At 31.2% G+C, this 21,925-nt stretch overlaps 2 protein-coding genes across 2 annotated transcripts in view; both read left to right on the top strand.

Annotated features, from left to right (window-relative positions):
* Positions 1-1,421: 1,421 nt before the first annotated feature.
* LOC105365040 (glucose dehydrogenase [FAD, quinone]) lies at positions 1,422-7,932 on the top strand. The gene is made up of 6 exons (XM_011503104.1): positions 1,422-1,774; positions 2,823-3,019; positions 3,771-3,914; positions 4,653-5,176; positions 6,864-7,180; positions 7,514-7,932. The coding sequence occupies exons 1-6, from the start codon at positions 1,490-1,492 to the stop codon at positions 7,865-7,867; spliced, it is 1,821 nt and encodes a 606-aa protein (XP_011501406.1). The 5' UTR covers positions 1,422-1,489; the 3' UTR covers positions 7,868-7,932.
* A 7,104-nt stretch (positions 7,933-15,036) lies between these two features.
* The window catches only part of ROCK2 (Rho-associated, coiled-coil containing protein kinase 2), a 12,222-nt gene continuing 5,333 nt past the window's right edge, over positions 15,037-21,925 (top strand). Inside the window, 10 exon segments of the mRNA XM_011496640.1 lie at positions 15,037-15,282; positions 16,326-16,543; positions 17,145-17,305; positions 17,393-17,731; positions 18,341-18,890; positions 19,115-19,695; positions 19,853-20,153; positions 20,744-21,159; positions 21,859-21,922; position 21,925. The exon segment at position 21,925 is cut by the window's right edge and continues 247 nt beyond it. Coding sequence (XP_011494942.1) covers positions 16,363-16,543; positions 17,145-17,305; positions 17,393-17,731; positions 18,341-18,890; positions 19,115-19,695; positions 19,853-20,153; positions 20,744-21,159; positions 21,859-21,922; position 21,925 — 2,594 coding nt within the window. The 5' untranslated portion in view covers positions 15,037-15,282; positions 16,326-16,362.

The raw sequence follows: 21,925 nt of genomic DNA, 5'->3' as shown, positions 1-21,925 counted from the left end.
GTGCTGAAAGCTTAACAGTGTTATCAGAGAAGTGCGTAATATTTTTCTGAAAAATCCATCCTTTTTAAGGATCTTTAAGGATATCAAATTGTTATTGCATATATGTATTATTAAAATCGATTAATTTATGTTACATGATAATTATAAACATTGGATATTTCGGGTCACCTTTATCTAGATCCGAATGAAATTTTCAATGTGTTATTAAATTATTTAGCTACCGAAATCAATGTGCCACGATCGTAATATGAATTTTGATAAAGATGACAAATGTGTAACACTCTCCCATGTGTTAATGATTATTGTTAATTTATGAAACTGAGAATAAAGATGTTTTAACAATTCGCTCCGCGATAGATCAAATTTGAATTTTAAGTGTCGCTAACTCGTTGTTTTCTAAAATTTAGATAATTAAGTTCTATTACGTATTAGAAATAATGTTTCATAATTGAAATTATGATTATATAATACGCGCATATAAATTTACAGCAATAAAGATGTATTAATGCTTTAATACATCAGAATTAATAGAAATTTAAAATTTCAAAACTTTAGTAATTGTTAAACAATATATAGTACCTCATGTGAAGTAAATTTATTGTTTAAGGGTTTAACAATTTCTTAACAATGTTTTAAGATATATAGGATTTCTAGCTACGATGACGTTATAAGGAGTAGTGTTTTAGTATTTAAGTATGTGGGATTAGATATTAGATGAATTTTATGAACAATTATATGATTAAATGTCTGTGTACCTGTAAAATAATTTAAAGGTTAACGTGTTTTACCGTTGAGAAAGACGACGATACGACGAAGAGCGAGGCCGTCCTTGTCACTGATAGAAACTACAGCGGACGAATGGAGACTGCAAAAGCAGTCAGAGATCGTCCGGTTAATCGACAAGTCATTAGACGCGCGAAGACGAGGCGCTCTCGAGCTCTGCTTTAAAAACTGTGAAAAAATGAAGTGAAAATCCATTCGAGTGCTTTCCGAAAGATCAATGATGCAATTTTAGGGAAATTTTAAAACGAATTGCGTTGCCCGTATGTCTTTATAAGGTGTTCGAGCAACTGCTTATGGTTCTTCATTTGGATGGTGTTCGCTTTGAACGACAACGGTGTGCGTTCGTTTCCATGGTACGTAATATTATTAAATCTGATCTGTATTCGTAAAATAATATTTTTCAACATCTATAGAGATGAACGTATTTTAATATTTTATGTTGTGTATTTTTTTTTTTTTTTTTTTTTTTTTAAGAGAATATAATAATTTTTAATAAAATTTTCTTCTTGTCGCTATAATTATTAATTTTATTAATTTTAAAGGACAGATAATGTTAACGTACGTTTAAAATCATAATCGATTATGAAATTATGAAAAAGCTTCCTCGATCTTATGATTGTGCTTGATGAAGAAACGAACGGGAAAGCAGAAAGGCCTTTTACAATTTAGAAAATTAAATGTAAATTAGGGTAAAAAGAAAATCAATATGAACTTTTCAGCGATACTTTATATTGTTATTATTATCTGCATGACAATTTTCATTCGATGCTCAACCGAGTCATATATTAGCACCTATGATTTTGTAATAATCGGTGCTGGTTCGGGAGGCTCAGTACTGGCAAATCGATTGAGCGAAGTCGCAGAATGGAAAATCTTACTAATTGAAGCTGGAAAGGAAGAAATATTCCTGACGGATGTTCCATTACTTGCTCCTATCATGCAGATAACTGACTATAATTGGGGATATAGGACAGAGCCTAAGAAAGGACAAGTAAATGAAACTTATATTTTTGTTTTTGTTTTTTTTATTGTTTTTTTTATTGTTTATGAAATGATCATTCTTACGCAAGATACTTGCATGTGTAATTTAATGTGGTGAATCATGCGTAATTATTTTCTTAAATTTCGTATTCAGATCTCTTTTTTTCCGAACAGCACTTACCAAATTTGGCTTAATGCTTATTACGACGAATCGTGTATTAAAATAATTTTTATACCGAACTTTCATCAATAACTATTGCAAATAAATAATTTTATTTATTAACAATTTTAGTTACACTAATCGAAAGAAATTTATTACTTTGGCAAATATAAGTAAAAAAAAAAAAAAAAAAAAAAAAAAAAAAAAAAACGAATAAAATCAAATATACTTTATGATAAATTTACACAAAATATAGATTATATAAACTAAAAATTAATGTAAAGGACATTTCATTCATTTGAATTATATAAATATTGTTATAAAAAAAATGTCATTTAAAGATGTTCGAACGATAAATTAGAAAATTATTATATTATCGCTAGCGCGTATAACAAACTATTTATACAGATTATTACATTCAATCGATAAATTAAAATTAAAACATTAAATTATTCCAAAAATTGGATAGATCCTTTACAAATATGTGTCTAAGTGAATTCATATGTAACGTTGTTATGTATGAAGATTATATTTTCTATATAATATACAAAATCAGTTGATACTTTCACTTCTCTATTTTTGGAGTAAAGCTAAAGAAATCTCGGTATAAGGAAAATATAAAAAATAAAAATAATCCAATTAATAGCAGTAGCATAGGGAAAGCTCAATGTCCGTGCGTAATGATTTTGGAAAATTTACACCTGTTGAATGATTATTTTATCGAATGACATTGATAATTAACGAATCTAAACTGAACGAAAAAGTTAGTTAAAAAAAAAAAAAAAAACAAAAACAAATAAAACAAAACAAAACAAGCGATACTAGATCTAAAACAATTTCTAAATTATATCTTTTACTTGAATTTTTTTTTTTTATAAAATCATCCGTTTGTTCATAGCATGGCTACTGTTTGTCAATGGTCGATGGTCGTTGCAATTGGCCACGTGGTAAGGCCGTTGGGGGCACATCGGTTATTAATTTCATGATTTACACGAGAGGTGGCAAGGCTGATTATGATAAGTGGGAGGCTTATGGCAATACAGGTTGGGGCTACGACGATATCTTGCCTTACTTTTTAAAATCGGAGAACAACAGGTGAATGAATGTTTTGTGATGGATTAATTTCATTATTCTATCGCTTATCTACATATGGATAATAAATATCTTCTATGTAAATTGCATTTGTCCTATAGCGATATTGGAAAACTTGTTTATAAGTTACGTATTTGGTAATAATATAGTCAATTTGTTTTATGAATTATTTAAAAACTGTAGACTATAATAAATATTTTATGATGATTTATAATAAATAGTATTTTAAATTGTTGTTAATTAATTATGATTTGAAAATTTTTTAAAATTACACATAATTTTAATACTTTCTCATTTGATGGTTTTATTTATGATTAATTTTTATTAATATACTTATGAATTTCTTCGTCACAATGTCACATTGATGCAATGTAATCACGATATTGTAATAATTTGACTTTATTTACCAAACCATCGTAATTTGTCATACAAGAATAAATAAGCTATATGCTATTAATACCGGCCATTACCTTAATTTATTTGCACTACGTCACGTTTTCATTATAATTTAAAAATTATAATAATAATTATATTTATTATCAAAGTTTTAAAAAAATTAAAAATTATCGTCTAATTTTAAAATCGTATCGCGTCAACTGAAATAAATGTAACGATTTCATACAATTTTATCCTTACTATTTTATAAGAACTTACAATTATACGATTATATTTAAATAACGACGAACATTTATGATTATTATATAGAATTATGTGGAATTGAACTAGCTAAATAATATTAAATTTCATCGTTTAGACTAAAATATCACGATAAAAGATATCACTCTAGTAACGGCTATTTGGATGTTTCTGATGTGCCTTACGTATCCAGGCTTCGAAATCCTTTTCTACAGTCAGCCAAGGAATTTGGATATAAAATTAACGACTATAATGCTGAAAGGTAAACAGGACATAATATTTAATATATAATTTATAATACAGTGAAAAAAATTGAATCGATTATATTGTTCAAAAGCTTATTTATATAAATTGAAGAATTTAATTTCATTTGCTATTGGCTTTAGCATATTGTTTAAACGAATTGTCTTCTGCTGTTCTAATGAGATTATTTTTGTACATATACGAGGACAAATATTTCAAATACTAGCTACTTTAAAAGCTCGTATTCTTTTATCGATTATACGTATACCAGTCGAGTAAATTTATCTCTTAAGGCTATTTTTAATGTACGTATACTGCATTGAAGTTTTTTTTTTTTTTTTTTAATTTTGTGTATTTCATATTAAATCAAAAGTATTATTTTCAAAAAAGACATGATATGTGCGAGAGAGAGAGAGAGAGAGAGAGAGAGAGAGAGAGAGAGAGAGAGCGCGCGCGAGCGAGCGAGTAAATTGCATTAGGATCATAAATCAGAGATAAAATTTCTTTTCCTTTCTCAATGATTGGTGGTTTGTTTTATTATTTTCTAATCGTGTGGTTGATTGATTTATACAATTTAGACGCGGATCGTCGACTTTCAGCAATTAAAATAACGAGTCGAGATTTATGTTCACAGGTTACGAATAGCTGATCAATTAAAAAAAAAAAAAAAAAAGACAAAAAAAAACTATCTATTTAATACAAATAGTTTAAATACAATGTAAAATAGGGGAATGTATGTTATGTAATGTATTTTTAGATTATTGGGTTTCTCAGCCATTCAAGCTAATCTGCGTAACGGGCGCCGCGTGAGCGCCAGTAAGGCTTTTCTCGATCCAATTCGCCAAATTCGGAAAAACTTGCGTATATTAACTTTTGCTCGTGTCGTAAAGATACTGATAGAGCCTGAGACACATCGAGCAATTGGCGTCAAGTTCCTTGATAGAAATCAGAAGATGCATATAGTAAAAGCCAAGCGCGAAGTACTTTTGTGCGCGGGTACTTTGAACTCGGCCCAGCTGCTTATGCTGTCAGGTGTAGGGCCCAGGCAGCATCTGAAACAGTTGGGAATTCAAGTTATAGAGGATCTACCGGTTGGCTATAATCTACAAGATCACGTTAGCATGGGTGCTTTAACATTTCTGGTTAACGACACTGTTACAATCATGGAGTCAAGATTACTCACGAATCCAGTCAACGTTTTTGATTATTTTATTAAGGGTACCGGGCCATTTACTGTACCTGGGGGTGCGGAAGCATTGGCTTTTATCGATACAAAAACGTGTAAGTATTACATATCATATTACATGTCATAATGCATATTGAACGGCACGGGAATAAATTGGTACACGCAAATATTTAGCTAAAATTAAGCGTATGAGCCCCCTGTTAAAGTACTCGGACGATAAATTTCTACTTATATATGTTATAAAATCATAGTATTATGGTGTGTGACAATAGGATTATTTATCCATAATTTTTATTGTATAAACTGTTCGTAATTGAAACGTTTAAATTACTGCTTTAGATTACTATCAAAGTTTGTTGAAATCTCATTTAATAAAATTTAATTAGTTAAATTACTCGTGAGTAAATATACTCATAAATATCCTTATCGATACAAGAGAAAATAAAAATAATACAGCGTAGTTGAATGTGTTAATTTCAATGTAGTTTTTTATGCATAGATTGCTATGTTTTATTAATTTTTTCGTTTCTTTTCCATTCATTTCAATTACTAGTATGATCATTATTATTATTAATTGTTGAAAGCATTATAATCATTTATTATTAATCTTAGTATGAAATTATTCAAAATTTTAATGCAGAAGTCAATTTCGTTTTATTTTCTATCTACGTAATTGGAATTAGTGCTTAGTGCAAGACAGACCGAAGAAATTTCTTCAAATGTCGTCGGTGCTCTTGGAAAATAGCAGTGACCATAAAATGTAAGCCGAAATAAAAAAAAAAAAAAAAAAAAAAAAAAAAAAAATTAAAAAAAAAGCCTAGTTTGTGCAGTACAGCTGTGTTGTCGTGAATTCTTGCATCAATGTAGAAATGCTCTTGATATTTGTAAGCGAGTAAATTATTGCGCGAGTAGTATCAAGACCAGAAACGATCAAAACATACGAATTAACTTCTATATAGAATATTGAAATTTTCTCCAAAAATAATCTTCAAGCGTAATAGTCTTTTTTTCTTATTATGAATCATAATTCAATATTTTTTAAAAATATCATTAGCCAAATGCTGCTACTAGGCTGCCTTTCAAGCTTTTTCCTCTCTATTGTCTATTACAAACTTATTTATACATAATGAATTTCCTTCTCTTAGTTGTCTTAGAGTAATAGAGCATCGCTGCGATGATAATGAACGGCTACCTTTTAAGGTCCGTTTGATTTGTCACACACGCTGCAATTAGTGCTCTAGCACCCATATTATAACACTCGGTGTTGTAGGTGCATAATTTACATATATCACTTCTTATTGATCGTCGAGTTTTAATTTCTTATTAATTAGAGTGGTACTGAATCTTTTATTATGAACTAAATAGAATATTATATTCTGCATAGGATAAATTGATGTATAATAAATCATCGATAAATAATAGATGTTTTAAAACTAGTTTAATTAGATAAACAATTTATGAAGAAAAAATACGAAAATAAAATAATGAATTTTTAGGAAAGAAATTTCACAGTACATATTGCAATATTTTGATCAATTATGGTAATAGTTATTTGTTTTAATTTTATCTTGTTTTCTTGTATTGTTTGTCTATTTAAGTAATATTAAACTAATAAAATAATAATAAGAATAGAATGAAAAGAACAATAATAAAGTAAGAATGATAAAATGGAGAAAATAATTTTTTTCCTAATTATAGTAAGCAGAAGTAAAATTTTGAATTTATCCACAGGATGCCCATAAAAAATGCTCAATTTGCTCGTATACATTAATTTACCATTAGTCTTAGAAAGAGATAACCACCAAGATGAAACGGCGGATTACCCGGATATCGAGCTGGTTTTGGGAATTGGAGCACTTACGGGTGATTTATCCGGCAGTATGCGTCATTTATTTGCCCTAACCGACGACTTCGATCGTCAAGTTTTTGCCGATCATAAGGGCTCCGATGCTTTCTCTATTGTTCCTATTTTAATGAAACCCAAGAGTTACGGTAGAGTTAGTTTACGAAGCGCGAATCCTCTCGATCCGCCAATTTTAGAAGCCAATTATTATGAGCAGCAGGAAGACTTGGATACGATGATTCGTGGCATCAAAGCGGTCAGTGCAATAACAATAAATAACATTAAATATCTTAAGATTAAAATTTTTCAAAACAAAATTATTCTCCTATAATTTACAATATTTACAAGATTATGTCTAATGAAAATATTATTATATTTGTTTATAAATGGCAACATCCATCGTTTCATTTATCGTCGTTATTAATAGTTTTATAAGCAACGCAGTCACTGTTGCCATTGATAAATTACTGTTAAAACTGCTCGTTAATCGATTTATTATGAATGTTATTTTTTTCTTTTTTTCTTTTCGATCATAATGTGTCGTGCGATTGTTATTGAACAAAAATTAAATAGTGTGATAAAATTTTAGGGTATTAAAGTAGGAATGAGCCAAGCTTTTAAGCATTTCAATACAACTCTGCTGCCGATGACATTTAATGGCTGTGATAGATTTGTTTTTAATACCGATGAGTATTGGTCATGTGTGGCTCGTCATATATCAACGACACTCGGCCATTTTACGGGGACTTGTAAAATGGCTCCACGAACTAATGGAGGAGTAGTCGACCCCAGGCTAAGAGTTTATGGCGTTAAGAGTCTCAGGGTTATCGATGCGAGCATTATGCCAGAAATCATTGCAGGACATACATGTGCGCCAACATATATGATTGGGGAAAAAGCAGCGGATATGATCAAGGAAGACTGGGCAGTTTCTACAATTTAATAATATATTATGTCATAATGCGTATACAGATTAAAGATTTGTTTAGATGCTAAATTAATGTAAATATAAATATGCTTTTGTGCATAAAACTTACCGAGTACGTGTTGTGCTGCGAGGATTGGTCTAGCTTCTAAATATTCCTTATTTGCTATTTTCTCATAAAATTCATTTATATATTATTGTATCATCGTTACATGTTTAGCTCATTATTACACTCTTCACAACACACAAACACATATCCGAAGAGAAAATAGTATAAAATACATTTAAAATAAAAATGAGTTTTTTCATATAGTAATGAGCATTAAATTAAATTAAATTAAATGTCTGCTCAATCGATTTGATGCATTGGCACGTAATTACTTTAAATAAACTTATTATGAAAGAAAACTTGAAACTTGAATCGATGCTAAGGATTGCTAATTGATAGTTGATGAAATTTATTAAAATACATTGCTTTTCGATATTTTATACGAATAACGTATACATTTCGGCTCCGTTGCTATTTATATTTGTTGCAAAAAATATTCACACTAGTTAGTAGTGCGCACGTTGATTGGAATACAGTAAAAAGATAATATTGATTTTTTAAACGTATAGTTTTACAATCACTGTAACATACATCGAGACATCCTAGTATACTTACATTTATATTTGTTATCATGTTCTGCATAAAGTAATTTTTAAATTTCATAACTTTCGTAATTATCGATTTGGATTAAATTCCTGTTTTTTCGAAAGCCAAAGAAGTTTCTTTTGCCCAAAATCACGTTCAATTCACATCGTATAGAACAATTATTATTAAATTATAAAAAAAAAAACTATTCTTACATAATAATGATTAGTAATGACAAGAATAATGAATTGCCCAAGAGATTAATTTTACGTTAAATTAAATGGTAATTAAGAAAAATCAATTGTCCGCATAAATTTGTCACAGAAATTTAATATAATTAATTAATTAATTATTATAACTTTATGGAAACATAATTTATCGAGTTGTTGAGAATGTAAATATCATCGTATTCTCACTAAATGAAAAATTCATTTGTATTTTCAGAATATCGCTGACTTAAGGTATCGTTAAAAGATGTATCTTTGTGCGCGCGCGCGCGCGCGTTTATGTGTGTAGAACAATCTCGTATTTATTCTGTTTTCACTCTTATTAATGATTGCCTTGGATTAAACGCTCTACTAATAATTTCTTTTAATAATCAAGTGCCAAGCGACTTAATAGATATTGCATCGATTTTAATTGAAAGAAAAGAAAAAGAAGAAAAAAAGGTAAATTTTGAGTTTTCCAATTTAATCTACAATTTTTAATCATACTCACTCCAATCGTACATAATTTTTTAGAAATTAATATATCTATTCAGAAATATCATTCGACAAGTACATAAAGGATATATATTTTAAGATCGATAAATCTTATATAAGATTCAAAATAATTTGATCAAATTAATTTGATATATTATTGTAAATTATTATAATTATAAAATGCCCTAATGCGGATAAAGCTAAAGTAAAAATAAGTAGATAGAAATTTTTGAGAAAATATTGAATAGATTAATTTTTTTACTAAAGTACGGAGGCAATAATGGTTAAGGTTGTCCTTAATTATCAGATAAAAATTAAGGCAATACTTACTCCTGTATTACTTCCAGGACAGTCGTATTGTTGGAATAATGCGTCCAGGTCCTACGATGAAATTCGCTGCTTAATTCGCTAATCAAGAATTCGTAATCTCGAGAAAATGTAATCTGTGGAGCCAAAGCAACGGACAAAACTTAGACATATAAAATATTTTAATACGAAATTTTAATTATTTTAAGAATGTAGAAGTGATTTTAAATTTGTGCCATGTAAAAAATATCGCTTCTATACAAAAAGGAAAAGAGAAATTATTTTTTTAACGTCTTTAATTTAGTTGCTTATTTCTATATAAAAATTACAGTATAAATTAAAGTTACAGATAATTTATTTCAACATATCTATGAATAAGTTATTGGAATTGATAGTACATGGATATGTAAATAATGATTTGATGATAAGTCATTGCGAATAGAAGTATCATCCAATCATTTATTATTGCTTTATTCATTAAACGAGCAATGAAATATTACTGTCCACTGTTCAATCGTCATTCCCATGCTAATGACTCAAGCTGTAAGTGACGTATGGATTCATTGAACAATATAAAATTCTATTCTCCGATTCAAATATAAAATTTCAAATATATGCGCCATTATAGAATATATTTTATTTTTGAAAGCAAGAAATTTTTTCGTTAATAAATAATACTGTTAATAAGTCAAATTTATCATTATTGAGTTCGTACTACTCATTATCGCTTTTATATACCATCTTTACACAATATATAACATTTATTATTATTATTATTATTATTATTATTATTATTATAATTATTTTTTTTTTTTTTTTTTTTTTTTTTTTTTTTTAAACGATCTAACGAATATCGTAAATATACTTGTATACATTTTTCATATTTTTATATTCGTAATCTTATAATTTTTTAATATAACGAAATATTGTTGTTGTTCTGTTGAATATCTTTTCTATTTTGTACATACGATTTATATTATCCTAAGTTAGCAATTACTCTCATTTTATAATTTGCTAATTCACTTTTTATCAAACTTTTTAAATTTATTCGCAAAATGATTAAATAATTAATAGTGCTGCAAAGGAAAAATTAATTTACATAAATTTACATATTTGAAGTATATAGCAATTCCGTAAGACGCATCGATAGAAAAAAATATTTTGAAATCGATTCTACATATTCTACTTTTTTCGTTTTAACAATTTCGTATTATCGCGTGTAAAACAATTCCGCGGTACATCAAAGCCCCGTAATACCATATAATGACCAGCGCATCAATTTAATTTCCTACTTATTGTATTGCACTACAATAAATTGTAATAAATATTAATTAAGCAATTGAACTATATTGAAGGTAATATTTCTATATAAATCGTATGTAATACATGTAAAAATTATTAATTTAAAATTGACAGCATGAACTTTTGAATTGAAGCTTATAATTAGTATTAGATTAAATCAAGATCGTGGCGAAGAAGTTAGAAATCTAATTGTAATCCAATGGGTGAATGGAACAAGGATAGGGCAAAATGTTTAAGAATAGTAATTTTTCTTTTGAGTCTGTGGTGTTGCTTATGTCTTCCTTATCTCTCTCCGCGGCATATCTATCTAACAATTTAGATATATTGGATAGACTGTGGGCGGGTAATCACAGGTTGCAGTGCTCCTGTAAGCTGCTGACGCACTAAATATCAACACATTCCGGAAATTTTAATAATTCGATAAGAAAACATTCTGCTAACGCTATTGATATTCAGCACGAGTCAGCTATCAATCAGCATTCGATCTTACGAAATTTTCTTTAACAGTTTTTATACGTCCTTGTGCATATTATCAACACTTTCCACGCTTTAAAATCCATTCTTTTGCGCCATTGGCATAAATCGCGTTCAATACTTTACCTAAAATGCTTTACGAGTTGCTTTGTGCATATCAGTGGATAGTAATAAATCAAACGCGATGACTACAATTATTTTCAGGATATAATTTATGTTCACATTTATTTGGTTGTAAATTTTCATTCAATCGATGACGAAAAGTTGATTAGAGGAGGCTTGTTTGTGTATTAGGTGCCGACTCTAAACACACGAAGCTTCGAATAAGCTTCAAATTTTTGTCATCTTTACGATATACAGTAGATTTATTTAAGGATTATCGAATGATCGTTTGTTTAAGGACTAACGAACGTTTTTTGCTACATGTTATGTAAAAAATGCAGCACTACCAATTTATGTATTTTTAGATGCAACGGGCGAGGTAAGTAATGCAATAGTATTTGTGTGAATAAATATGATGTCGTTATTCTTGACAAACGATTGAAGAAAAATCTTTTCATGATTGTTTATTGCCGGTACATAGAATCGCTTCTATCCTTTTCTCGCCCTATCTCTCTCTCCCCCTCTCGCTCTCGCTTTCCCTCCGACTCCCTTTTATGTAGATGCTACTGTATGTATTGGACAAGAAATAAATAAATAAATAGATAAATTGATAAATTAAGTATTTAATAATTTCAATTACGACTCTGTTTCATGCAAATGCTTTAATTAATCAGGCAATATTATGCAAATCTTTTTTCGCTAACGTGATTTATTCGTTCATTGTAAGGTTTTGGTGGGGACCGATCGTTCCGATTATGCAATGTAACATACACGTGAAAGTCGGTTTATTGTCCTTCGATAGATTGATTAATCCAGTCGATAAATTATTTAAAGAACGACGCGATGTGAAATAGATTTCTTGAAATTTGCAATGACTGTTTGCTGATTGGTTGTTGTATACGCGCTCATTTTAAATTTTTGCCATTAAAAAGACGAGATTGCATAAGATCAATCGATGCAAAAATATAGCTAAATAGCATAAAATTTAAAAAGGTTGAATTCTATTGTTACATGCAAATGAATGCTTTTACTATGATAAAGATAAGCATTCATATTAATAAATAATCATAGATTATAAATTATGTATTATTCATCGTTATTAATCAGTATCAACAGCAATGATCTCAGATACCACGCGCGTACGTAAATTTACGGTAAATATTCTTTTAACGCGTTTTAAATTAAAATCTTAAATTAAATAAATCGCCAATTATTTTATTTCATATAGAAAATTACGAGGTTTAAAATAATCGGCGCAACGATTCGACAATAAATACAAATATAAATAAATTATTAATATATTTTAGAAGCAATGAATTGTCAATGGTAGTGTTATTTTTAATTTCATCCATTAAAAAAAGTTGTTTTTTTTTTTGTTGTTGTCTTATTTTAACGATGCTTACAAAAATAAAAACAACAACAACAAAAATGTAAGCGAAAAGTTTACAATTGTTATAATAAATTTATTTAAAAATAAATTTGCCTTAACATACTCGAATACTTTAAATATCCTATAATTATAAATTTAATAATCCATAAATTCAACAAATCAAACCAAAAATGTTTGAAAAATATCCATAGGCGATGAGTTTTGTGTAAACACACTCACGTACCCATGTTTATCAAATTAACATTACAAATGCATTTAAATATATGCATTTAAAAATAACAATGTTTGAATAAAACTTGAATATTCACACTCACCGACTTAATTGTATAATTTGTTTTCTAATGTATTAATTACTTTTTTGTTTTTTTTTTTTTTTTTTGTAATTATTTCATAAAATATTCGTTTAGGCAAAATTGTCAAAAATGATCGTACGCTTCGATAATACTCGGTTATTTAGTTTTGATTTTGTTGGGAGGATATTGTAAAAGGAGCGTACAAGCAAGAACTAATCGGCAAAAACTTATCACAAGGTAAAATACATTAAACTGCCCTAACCCGATTTATTGTTCGTGCGTAATAGTCGGGCGATGAGCGGGTGGGTGGGGTGGTGAGTAATCGTTTTTAAATTAGACTGGCAAAGTTGGCCGGTAGAAAAGGCGGGAAACGTAACTGTTTTGTCCGTGCATTTGTGATACGATAGGCGAGGTCACGTGGTATTAAATAAGTTTACAAAAGAATCATTTAATGTGGACTAATTGAAAAAAGAATCGCTTTGAAATTTGAAACGATCAGAAATTTCTGCTCCTGATTGCTTGTATGGGGATTCCTTCGTTCAAGCGCACCACGATCGACGGACATTCACTTTCATCGCTAATGCGCGTCGCACGCACCAATCATTCCCCATACTCTTACACAGCATTTTTCCAACTCTTTCGCGTTTACTCACTTCCTACGGGCTAATAATTATTTTGCATGCCTCGCGGCAGATCGATTTTCACCATTTATTACGACATTGCCGGAGTAACGAAAGATGCGGGTAAAGAAAAACGGCGAACAAAAAAAAAAAGAAGGTTGCGTTAACGTTAGTGAGGCGTTATCGCTGCAATACTGAAAAAAAAAAAAAAAAAGATGAATAAATAAATAAATAAATAAATAAAAAAAATAATTGACAATTGACGGATGAAACAAACGATCTCGTATTTCGCGATATTTCTCGACAGCCCAGTGGGTCTGTAGATCGGATCGCGAGACACCGGCCGACGGCGTACGTCGGTCCATCTCTTGGCTACCTGAAGTACTAATCAAAAATTCCCCTGCGAGATGATCGCATTGATTGTAGCACCACCTACAATACTAGCAGTTAACACATAATTCTGACACATGTCGAGACGCTAAGGCGTTAGCACTCTTTGGCTATGCTCTTCGTGCCCGAGCCCACGGTAAACAAAGTACTATTGCGATTTTGTCTGGTTGTTGGACGCGAACTTGACGCGCGTGGTGTTAGCGCAGGCGCATGCACACACAGTCGCACCCACACGACGGACGCGTGTACGCGCGCGCTCGCGTGCGTTTGTGTTGTAGCAGCAGCCCGTAGTCTGGTCTAATAGTCATAGAAAGAAAGAATTTTATCGAAATGGCGCAGATAGGGCTCAGCTGTGAGCTTACGCGAGTGGTTGCGACGATTCGCTCGGTGCTGACAAGACGATAATTATGCGCTTTACTTGCGCCCTCCTTCGCTCGCATCTTCATACGACAAGGACAAACTGGTTGCGCTATCGAGCTACGAATCCACAACCGACAGCAGCGCGCGAAATTAAATAAAATACGAGATCTCGAGGGCGCGCGACGCGAGTGTGTACGTGTAAGATGCTCGAGGGTGCGCGCTACTTATCGCCTTTGCGTTAGTTTTGCTAAATTATTTGGTGTCGCCGCTGACCCAGGGCTGCGCGGATAACTGGGCCTATCGAAGCATCGAGATGCGGAAAAACTGGACTCTCTTATGATGGGGGACATACGACTCGTACGCCCGAATAATCATCTACCCATTGCAGATACGAGCGAATATACTTGCGCGCACATGTACGCACTTACACAGCCACGGTGTTTAGCTGAGTACACATAGGCGCGCACGCGACGACGAAGAGGCATCGACGAAGGAAAGAGGAGGAGGGCATCTATATACAAACTATTCTCTTTGTTAACGTTATTACAAAAGCCCGAAAGCTAGAAATCTTGGAAGAACTCGGGCAAGACTTCGACTCCTCTCAGCCACGTTTTCTTCTAATTTACTCGGATATTTTATGCATGCATGCATGCACGTACTCTCGTACGTATGTATATTTGTTGGATTTTTATACATGCGCGTGCACATGCATACCCATATATTTACAAAGCCGTGAAGCCAAATACATCTTCAGTGTCAATAAGTCAGAATACCTTTTGTAACTACGTTCTGCTCAGGAGCAGTTGATGATATTATACTGGATAAATTTGAAGCGGATTTAGGCTAAATGCTCTTTAACAAGTAAGAATCAAAAACCAAAAAGCCAATATCAGTTGGTGAATTGTTAATTAAACGGCTTAGGGATTAATTACAGTTATGAGCGTTGAGAAACTGTAATGGCATTATTTATAAGGAATAGTAGAGGCTTGAGAAAAGTGCTAATAACAATTAGGGAGATATTGGCTTTTGGTTCTGCGAATTTATCGTTTTATCTGACTTTTCGTTTCTTATTTCGTAAATACAATAATTTTTCTATTCGGACACTTATCTATGCTTGTGATTCATTTAAAATTTTTTTAATTATAATCACCATCTAGAGTTCAATTGCTTTAGATAAGCCAAATTTATAACTGACGTTTATGCTTTTACAATATCTTAACTTTGTGAATATTATTTATCCTCAATAATTTAACTTTTTTATTTTTCTACCTGGTCTTTCCATACACGCGCGAGCTCGCCCACACACATATGCATATGCATATATACCTGTGCGTGCGTGCGTGCGTGCGTGCGCGCGTGTTTATACACACGCACGCACGCACGCACATATACGCACACGCATATGAATACAAATTCATTCAAGCGAGTGTGCGCGCGTGTGCGAGTGTGCGTGTATTTATGTACGTTGCGTACGGACGTGTAATTTATTGTATATTTTTAAAATTGAAATTGCATGGATTTAATTGTTGGATCAAAGTCAATATTGCCATTAAAGTTCTACTTTTAATTTAGCCTCATACAAAATGACATTTTATTAAGATTTTTATTGTTTTTTATTGTACAATATTATTAAAAAGAATATAAAATAATGAAATTGCTACTTAAATTTCTGTACAACGGTTGATATAATGCCAAGTTTTATCATAAATTATTATATATTTATAACTACCACTTGTTTCACTCTAATAATTCAATTTGTATATACAATGTGTAATTAGTTATTTTTCATATTAATTGGAATTTTTTACAAAAAATAACATTGCAAATATTTCTAATAATTTAACGGATCCATGTATATTTTTTTCTTACAAAAGATTTATGTACATTAATAATTTTGTGTTTAGAGCACAATTAAAACAAGACAGCTGATAATTTGAAGAAATGGAGATCGTTAGAGATGAAGATAGGCGGAGACGCCTTAGAGCATTAGAAGAGCGCATCAGAGATCCACGTAGTATTACAAATATTGATTGTCTATTGGATACTGTGCAGGCTCTTGTGGCGGATTGTGATCATCCTAGTGTTAAACGTATGAAGAATATCGAGGCGTACATGAACAGATGTAAGTTATTTTATAAATTCATTAATGAGAAGAATGACTTTCAGAAAGTCTTTGCAGTTATTTCTTATGAGAATTATAATACCTTTAATACACTGTCAACAATAAGAAATATAATTTTCATATAATTAACTGAGTGATATTTTTGTTTATAATACTCGCATGTGCCCAGAGGCTTAATTTTACAATTAAGGTTTATGTATAAATACATTATCGAAGCGAGTTGGTAAAGTAAGAGTATTCGGTAAATTGAATAAGCAGAGATTTATATATTTCATTCACGGATTACTTACTCTTTTCTTTCATAATTACACACATACCTAATTATTTAATTCTAATATACTCGTAAAACAAATGTAGTAGATATTTAATAATTTTCAAGCTTTAATATTGAATTTAATTTATTCAAACTGTAGACTGGAATTGTAATGAAAATCTATATTACAAGTTCATTTAAAAAGAATGTAGTATATTTAGTAACGACAATAATTCAAAAGTCAATAGATCATTTAATTAAACATTATTAATCAAACATAATGAAACAATGAAATAATTATATATTCTTACAAAAAGAATAAATAGAATTGTGATTTTTCAATTATAGATGATTCGGTTGCACAGGACATTTGTAAAATGCGAATGCGCCCCGATGACTTTACATTGATTAAAGTCATTGGAAGAGGAGCTTTTGGTGAAGTGCAATTAGTGAGACATAAATCAACCCAAAAAGTCTATGCCATGAAATTACTAAGTAAATTTGAAATGGTTAGTTATTAACGAAATTCATATATCGATTAAGTATATTGTACTACCGTGTGTAATAATGTAATAATGTATCATCTTATATTTCAGATAAAAAGGTCAGATTCTGCATTTTTCTGGGAAGAACGAGATATCATGGCTCATGCTAATTCAGAATGGATAGTACAGTTACATTTTGCATTTCAAGATCAAAAGTATCTTTACATGGTTATGGATTACATGCCAGGTGGAGATTTAGTGAACTTAATGTCCGAGTATGACGTACCAGAAAAGTGGGCAAAGTTTTATTGCGCAGAAGTGGTGCTTGCATTGGATGCGATACATAATATGGGATTTGTTCATCGTGACGTGAAACCAGACAACATGTTGCTCGATAAATTTGGTCACTTAAAATTGGCGGATTTTGGTACTTGCATGAGAATGGATGTTGTAAGTTTTTATTTGATTTATTTTATATTTATATCAATATTATTTATATCAATATATCTAGTCCTTGAGCGTTGATTTGAAATCTCGGTAGAACTATAATAAACAATTATTTGATAAAAAATAATCTCTGTACATTTTATTTAAAGTTCGTAAACAGTATATAATATATTGTAATTTAACTTAATTTGCAATTTCCATAATAATTATCTAATTTTGTATATAAAAATATCTTTCTAATAATAACTTAAATTCACGATAACATTTTAAATTTCCAAGTATATACAAAGTATATACACGTAATAGCTATAAAATATAAAATATAATATCTATAAAAGTACGTAAAATATGTTTTTCATATATATATATATATATATATTCATTATTTAAGTATTGTAATTAATAGATTGCAATTAACGTGTCAATAAAAAAATCTGATGTATATATATAATTTAATATGATAATAAAATGAAACTTAAAGTATTTTCAAAATGTAATATGCAAAGAGCCATATTCCAATATTGGGAATGTTCAATGAATGTACAAAAAATTCTATTTGTCTATAATAAATGAAATGCACGATTTAAAAAATATCTTTCGTCTTTACCATAGGACGGTCTTGTGCGTTCGGATACGGCGGTTGGCACACCAGATTATATATCTCCAGAGGTGCTGCAGTCACAGGGTGGCGAGGGTGTCTACGGGCGAGAATGTGATTGGTGGTCGGTTGGCGTTTTTTTATATGAAATGCTTGTCGGCGATACACCTTTCTATGCCGACTCCCTCGTTGGCACTTACTCTAAAATCATGGACCATCGTAATTCACTACATTTTCCCCAAGAGTTGGATATTTCACATTCAGCCAAGAGCTTGATATGCGGTTTTTTAACGGATAGGAGTAAGCGTCTGGGAAGGAATGGCGTCGATGAAATCAAGAGCCATGCGTTTTTTAAAAATGATCAGTGGACATTCGAGAACCTCAGGGAGTGTGTTCCTCCGGTTGTGCCGGAGCTTTCCGGAGATGACGACACGAGTAATTTTGATGATGTGGAAAAAGAAGATGGACCAGAGGAGAACTTTCCAGTCCCAAAAGCTTTCTCTGGCAATCATTTACCTTTCATTGGCTTCACGTATTCCGGCGATTATCAGTTAATAGCAAACGGTGAGAATATCGTATGTGCTTTTAATATTTCTAATATTTAAAACATGCCACAGGATTTCAAATATAGTATATTATTTATCGACTTACGATTTGGTTAAACGAGCAATTTCGTCTCAAAATTTCGATACTAAGGAGGATGATAATATGTTAGAGGAAAAGGTGTTGAATTAACTTTTAGCAATTTGCTTTGGCAACTTGGATAACGAATTTTGTTTGCAAAATAGGTAGGGAAGCGGTGGATGGATTGGAAAATCACGTGAACAACGGCACGAGCGATGATGTAAAAATAAATCAATTAGAATGCCTACTAGACAAAGAACGAAAAATTGTAGAACAATTGGAATCAAAGCAAAAAGTTCTCATCGTTCAGCTTGAATCGATAAGCCAAAACGAAGCCGAGCTTAGGGAAGAAGCAGCTCGCGCCGATAAGGAATTGGCTCTTTTACGACACAATTGTAAGGAAGCGCAACGTAGAGTCGAGCATGAGACGGAGACCCGTAGGAAAGCCGAATCGTTGTTGGTTGAATTGAAGAAGAAGTTCGAAGAGGAACAAACGAGAAGAGCGAGAGACGCGAGCACAACGCAGCAAACATCGGAAAAAATTGCGAGCCTCGAGAAACAAATAAAAGAAATGCAAACGAAGCTGGAGAGAGAAACGGAGACGGTCACAAGATTGAGGAAACAAGCAACGGAGGTGACCGTGGCTAGACAAACTGCCGAGCAGATGGCTAATGAGTTGCAAATAGCAAGAGCACAATTGCAAGCGCAAAGGGATTCATTGCAGCAAGAGGTCGCGACTCTACAGGTAAAATATATTTAACGATTCACAATTTCTTTATTTTATTTTATTTTATTTTACCCAGCGCATTTGTCGTTCGTTTGTCACGTATGTTAGATTGTGGCATTTGTATTTGTATTTGTATTTTAAAAACCAGCCAAAATATAAAATAACTTTTTAACAGGGTCAATTATCGAAAGAGAGAAGCTCTCGGTCCCAGGCATCGTCCTTAACCGCTGAATTGGAGACTCGGCTGACGGCGTTGCATCACGAGTTGGAGCGGAGTCGCGAGCGCGAGGAAAAAGCGACAGTGGATAACAGGCAGCTTAATGAGAGAATATCTGCTTTGGAGAAAGAAGCCGCGAGTTTAGCTTTGGAGCTAAAGGCTGCCCAAGCCAGGTATAATCAGGAGGTAATCGCTCGCCAAGAAACCGAGCGGTCGAGAATGTCATCCAAAGACGAAGCCAATTTAGAAGATGTTAAAGGTATAAATTTGACTTAATTTTATCGCGGCTATTTTGAATGAAAATGTGATCGATTGCTTAAAACGTGGCGTTTCAGTGAATTAAATCAATGCCTGTAGAATAATCAATTTAGAATTTTTCTTATTGAATGCCATTTTAATTGAAAGTCTAATTAAAGTTAAGAGTTGTGCTATTTAATAATCTGATACGATTATTATAATTATTATTATTGTAATTTATTTTCTTTTTTTATTTACATTAAATAAAACGTCGAGTACAGTGTGCAGACTTAGGCATTGATACAAATTCTTCGTAATTTATCATTTATGTTTGGAAATTAATTTTTCATTGGATTAAATAGAGAGTTTGCAAAAAATTACTCAAATATTCAATAAATTCGAATAATTTAGACGCGGAAAAATTAAACGAATCATTAAACGCCTTATATATGCTTCTGAAAATAGATATTATTCTGAAATAGATATGTTTTCAAATAATGTAACATTGACTTTCATTCTTTCTTTCTTACTTTATTTTAATTTAATTTTTTTTTCTTTTTTCTCTTATTTTTTCTTTCCTTGTCGCCCGTGTTTGTCCTATCTTTCCATTAGCTCTTCAAGCAAAATTAAACGAAGAAAAAAGCGGTCGACAACGCGCCGAACTCTTAGCCCAAGAAAAAGAAAGGCAAACTTCCATGTTATCCGTGGACTACCGTCAAATTCAGCAAAGATTGCAAAAATTGGAAGGTGAGCACAGACAAGAAGCTGATAAAGTAAAGGCACTTCAGGGTCAAATTGAACAAGAGCAGCAAAAACGAACTGTTCTACAAGCGGACTTGGCACAACAATCGTCAGAAGCCAGTAGACTGAGAGCGAGAGAACAACAACTGATGGGAGAAGTTACACAGCTAAGAGAAGCTAAGAGGCAAATTGAAGAAGAACTTCACCATTTAAAGACACAAAGGAATGTCGATCAGCTGCAAACAAAAGAACTACAAGAGCAATTAGAAGCTGAAGCATATTTTTCCGTACGTAATTATTATTAATTATAATTATAGGCAAATAAATTTATTATCATATTTAAAAGAAATATTTATATTTATACAAATATTTATTTCTCAAAGGTTGTAAGCGTTTAACGACAAAGAAAATGCATTGAGATAGAAATATTCGACTTTTATTTTTTTAAATAGTCAATTTGTGAAGCATTGTCAGGTGCACGAGTTTTGCGACAAATGTGCAATTGTGTAACTGAAAAAAGTAATAGATAAAGACATTTATCATTGTTATATTTTAATTATCGTTTTATTTCTGTAGTTAACTTTTTAAAATACTTAATTAATGTTTCTTACAAAGCACGATTACGTATAAAATAATAATCACAAATTTTTACAATTCTTGAGAATACTTTGGCCATTGTGCTGCGGTGCATTTTTATTTGGCTAGTCTACTTAGACTATATTTTACAATAATTCATATTAACAGAATTACTCATTTAATTCGTTTTTTCGATTTTGTCAAAATATAATTTATATTTATGAAAAATAAATGTGAATGTTCGTAGGCTCGTATGTTCCTAGTAGTTGTAAAATTAAAACTTAACATAAAAATAAAATTGAAAGCCATGCAACTTATCGATAATTCAGATTCCGTACTTATCTTCTTCATTTAATGCTGAAATTCCTCCACTTTCATCCATTTATACAAAAAATTTTTTCTCTCTTTAGACGCTGTATAAAACGCAAACTCAAGAACTTCGCGAGGAATTAGACGAGAAGACAAGACTTCAGCAGG

The sequence above is a fragment of the Ceratosolen solmsi genome, unplaced genomic scaffold (assembly GCF_000503995.2).
Source record: "Ceratosolen solmsi marchali unplaced genomic scaffold, CerSol_1.0 scaffold10, whole genome shotgun sequence".
In the NCBI taxonomy this organism is placed as follows: domain Eukaryota; kingdom Metazoa; phylum Arthropoda; class Insecta; order Hymenoptera; family Agaonidae; genus Ceratosolen; species Ceratosolen solmsi.
Note: the sequence above shows the minus strand (reverse complement) of the source record. Positions and strands in the feature narration are given on the sequence as shown.

Excerpts from the sequence above, each read along its gene's own strand:
- LOC105365040 (XM_011503104.1), top strand. The coding sequence starts at position 1,490 with ATGAACTTTTCAGCGATACTTTATATTGTTATTATTATCTGCATGACA. Across the intron at positions 1,775-2,822 it reads CAGAGCCTAAGAAAGGACAA|CATGGCTACTGTTTGTCAAT; the intron begins GTAAATGAAACT and ends GTTTGTTCATAG. Across the intron at positions 3,020-3,770 it reads TTAAAATCGGAGAACAACAG|ACTAAAATATCACGATAAAA; the intron begins GTGAATGAATGT and ends TTCATCGTTTAG.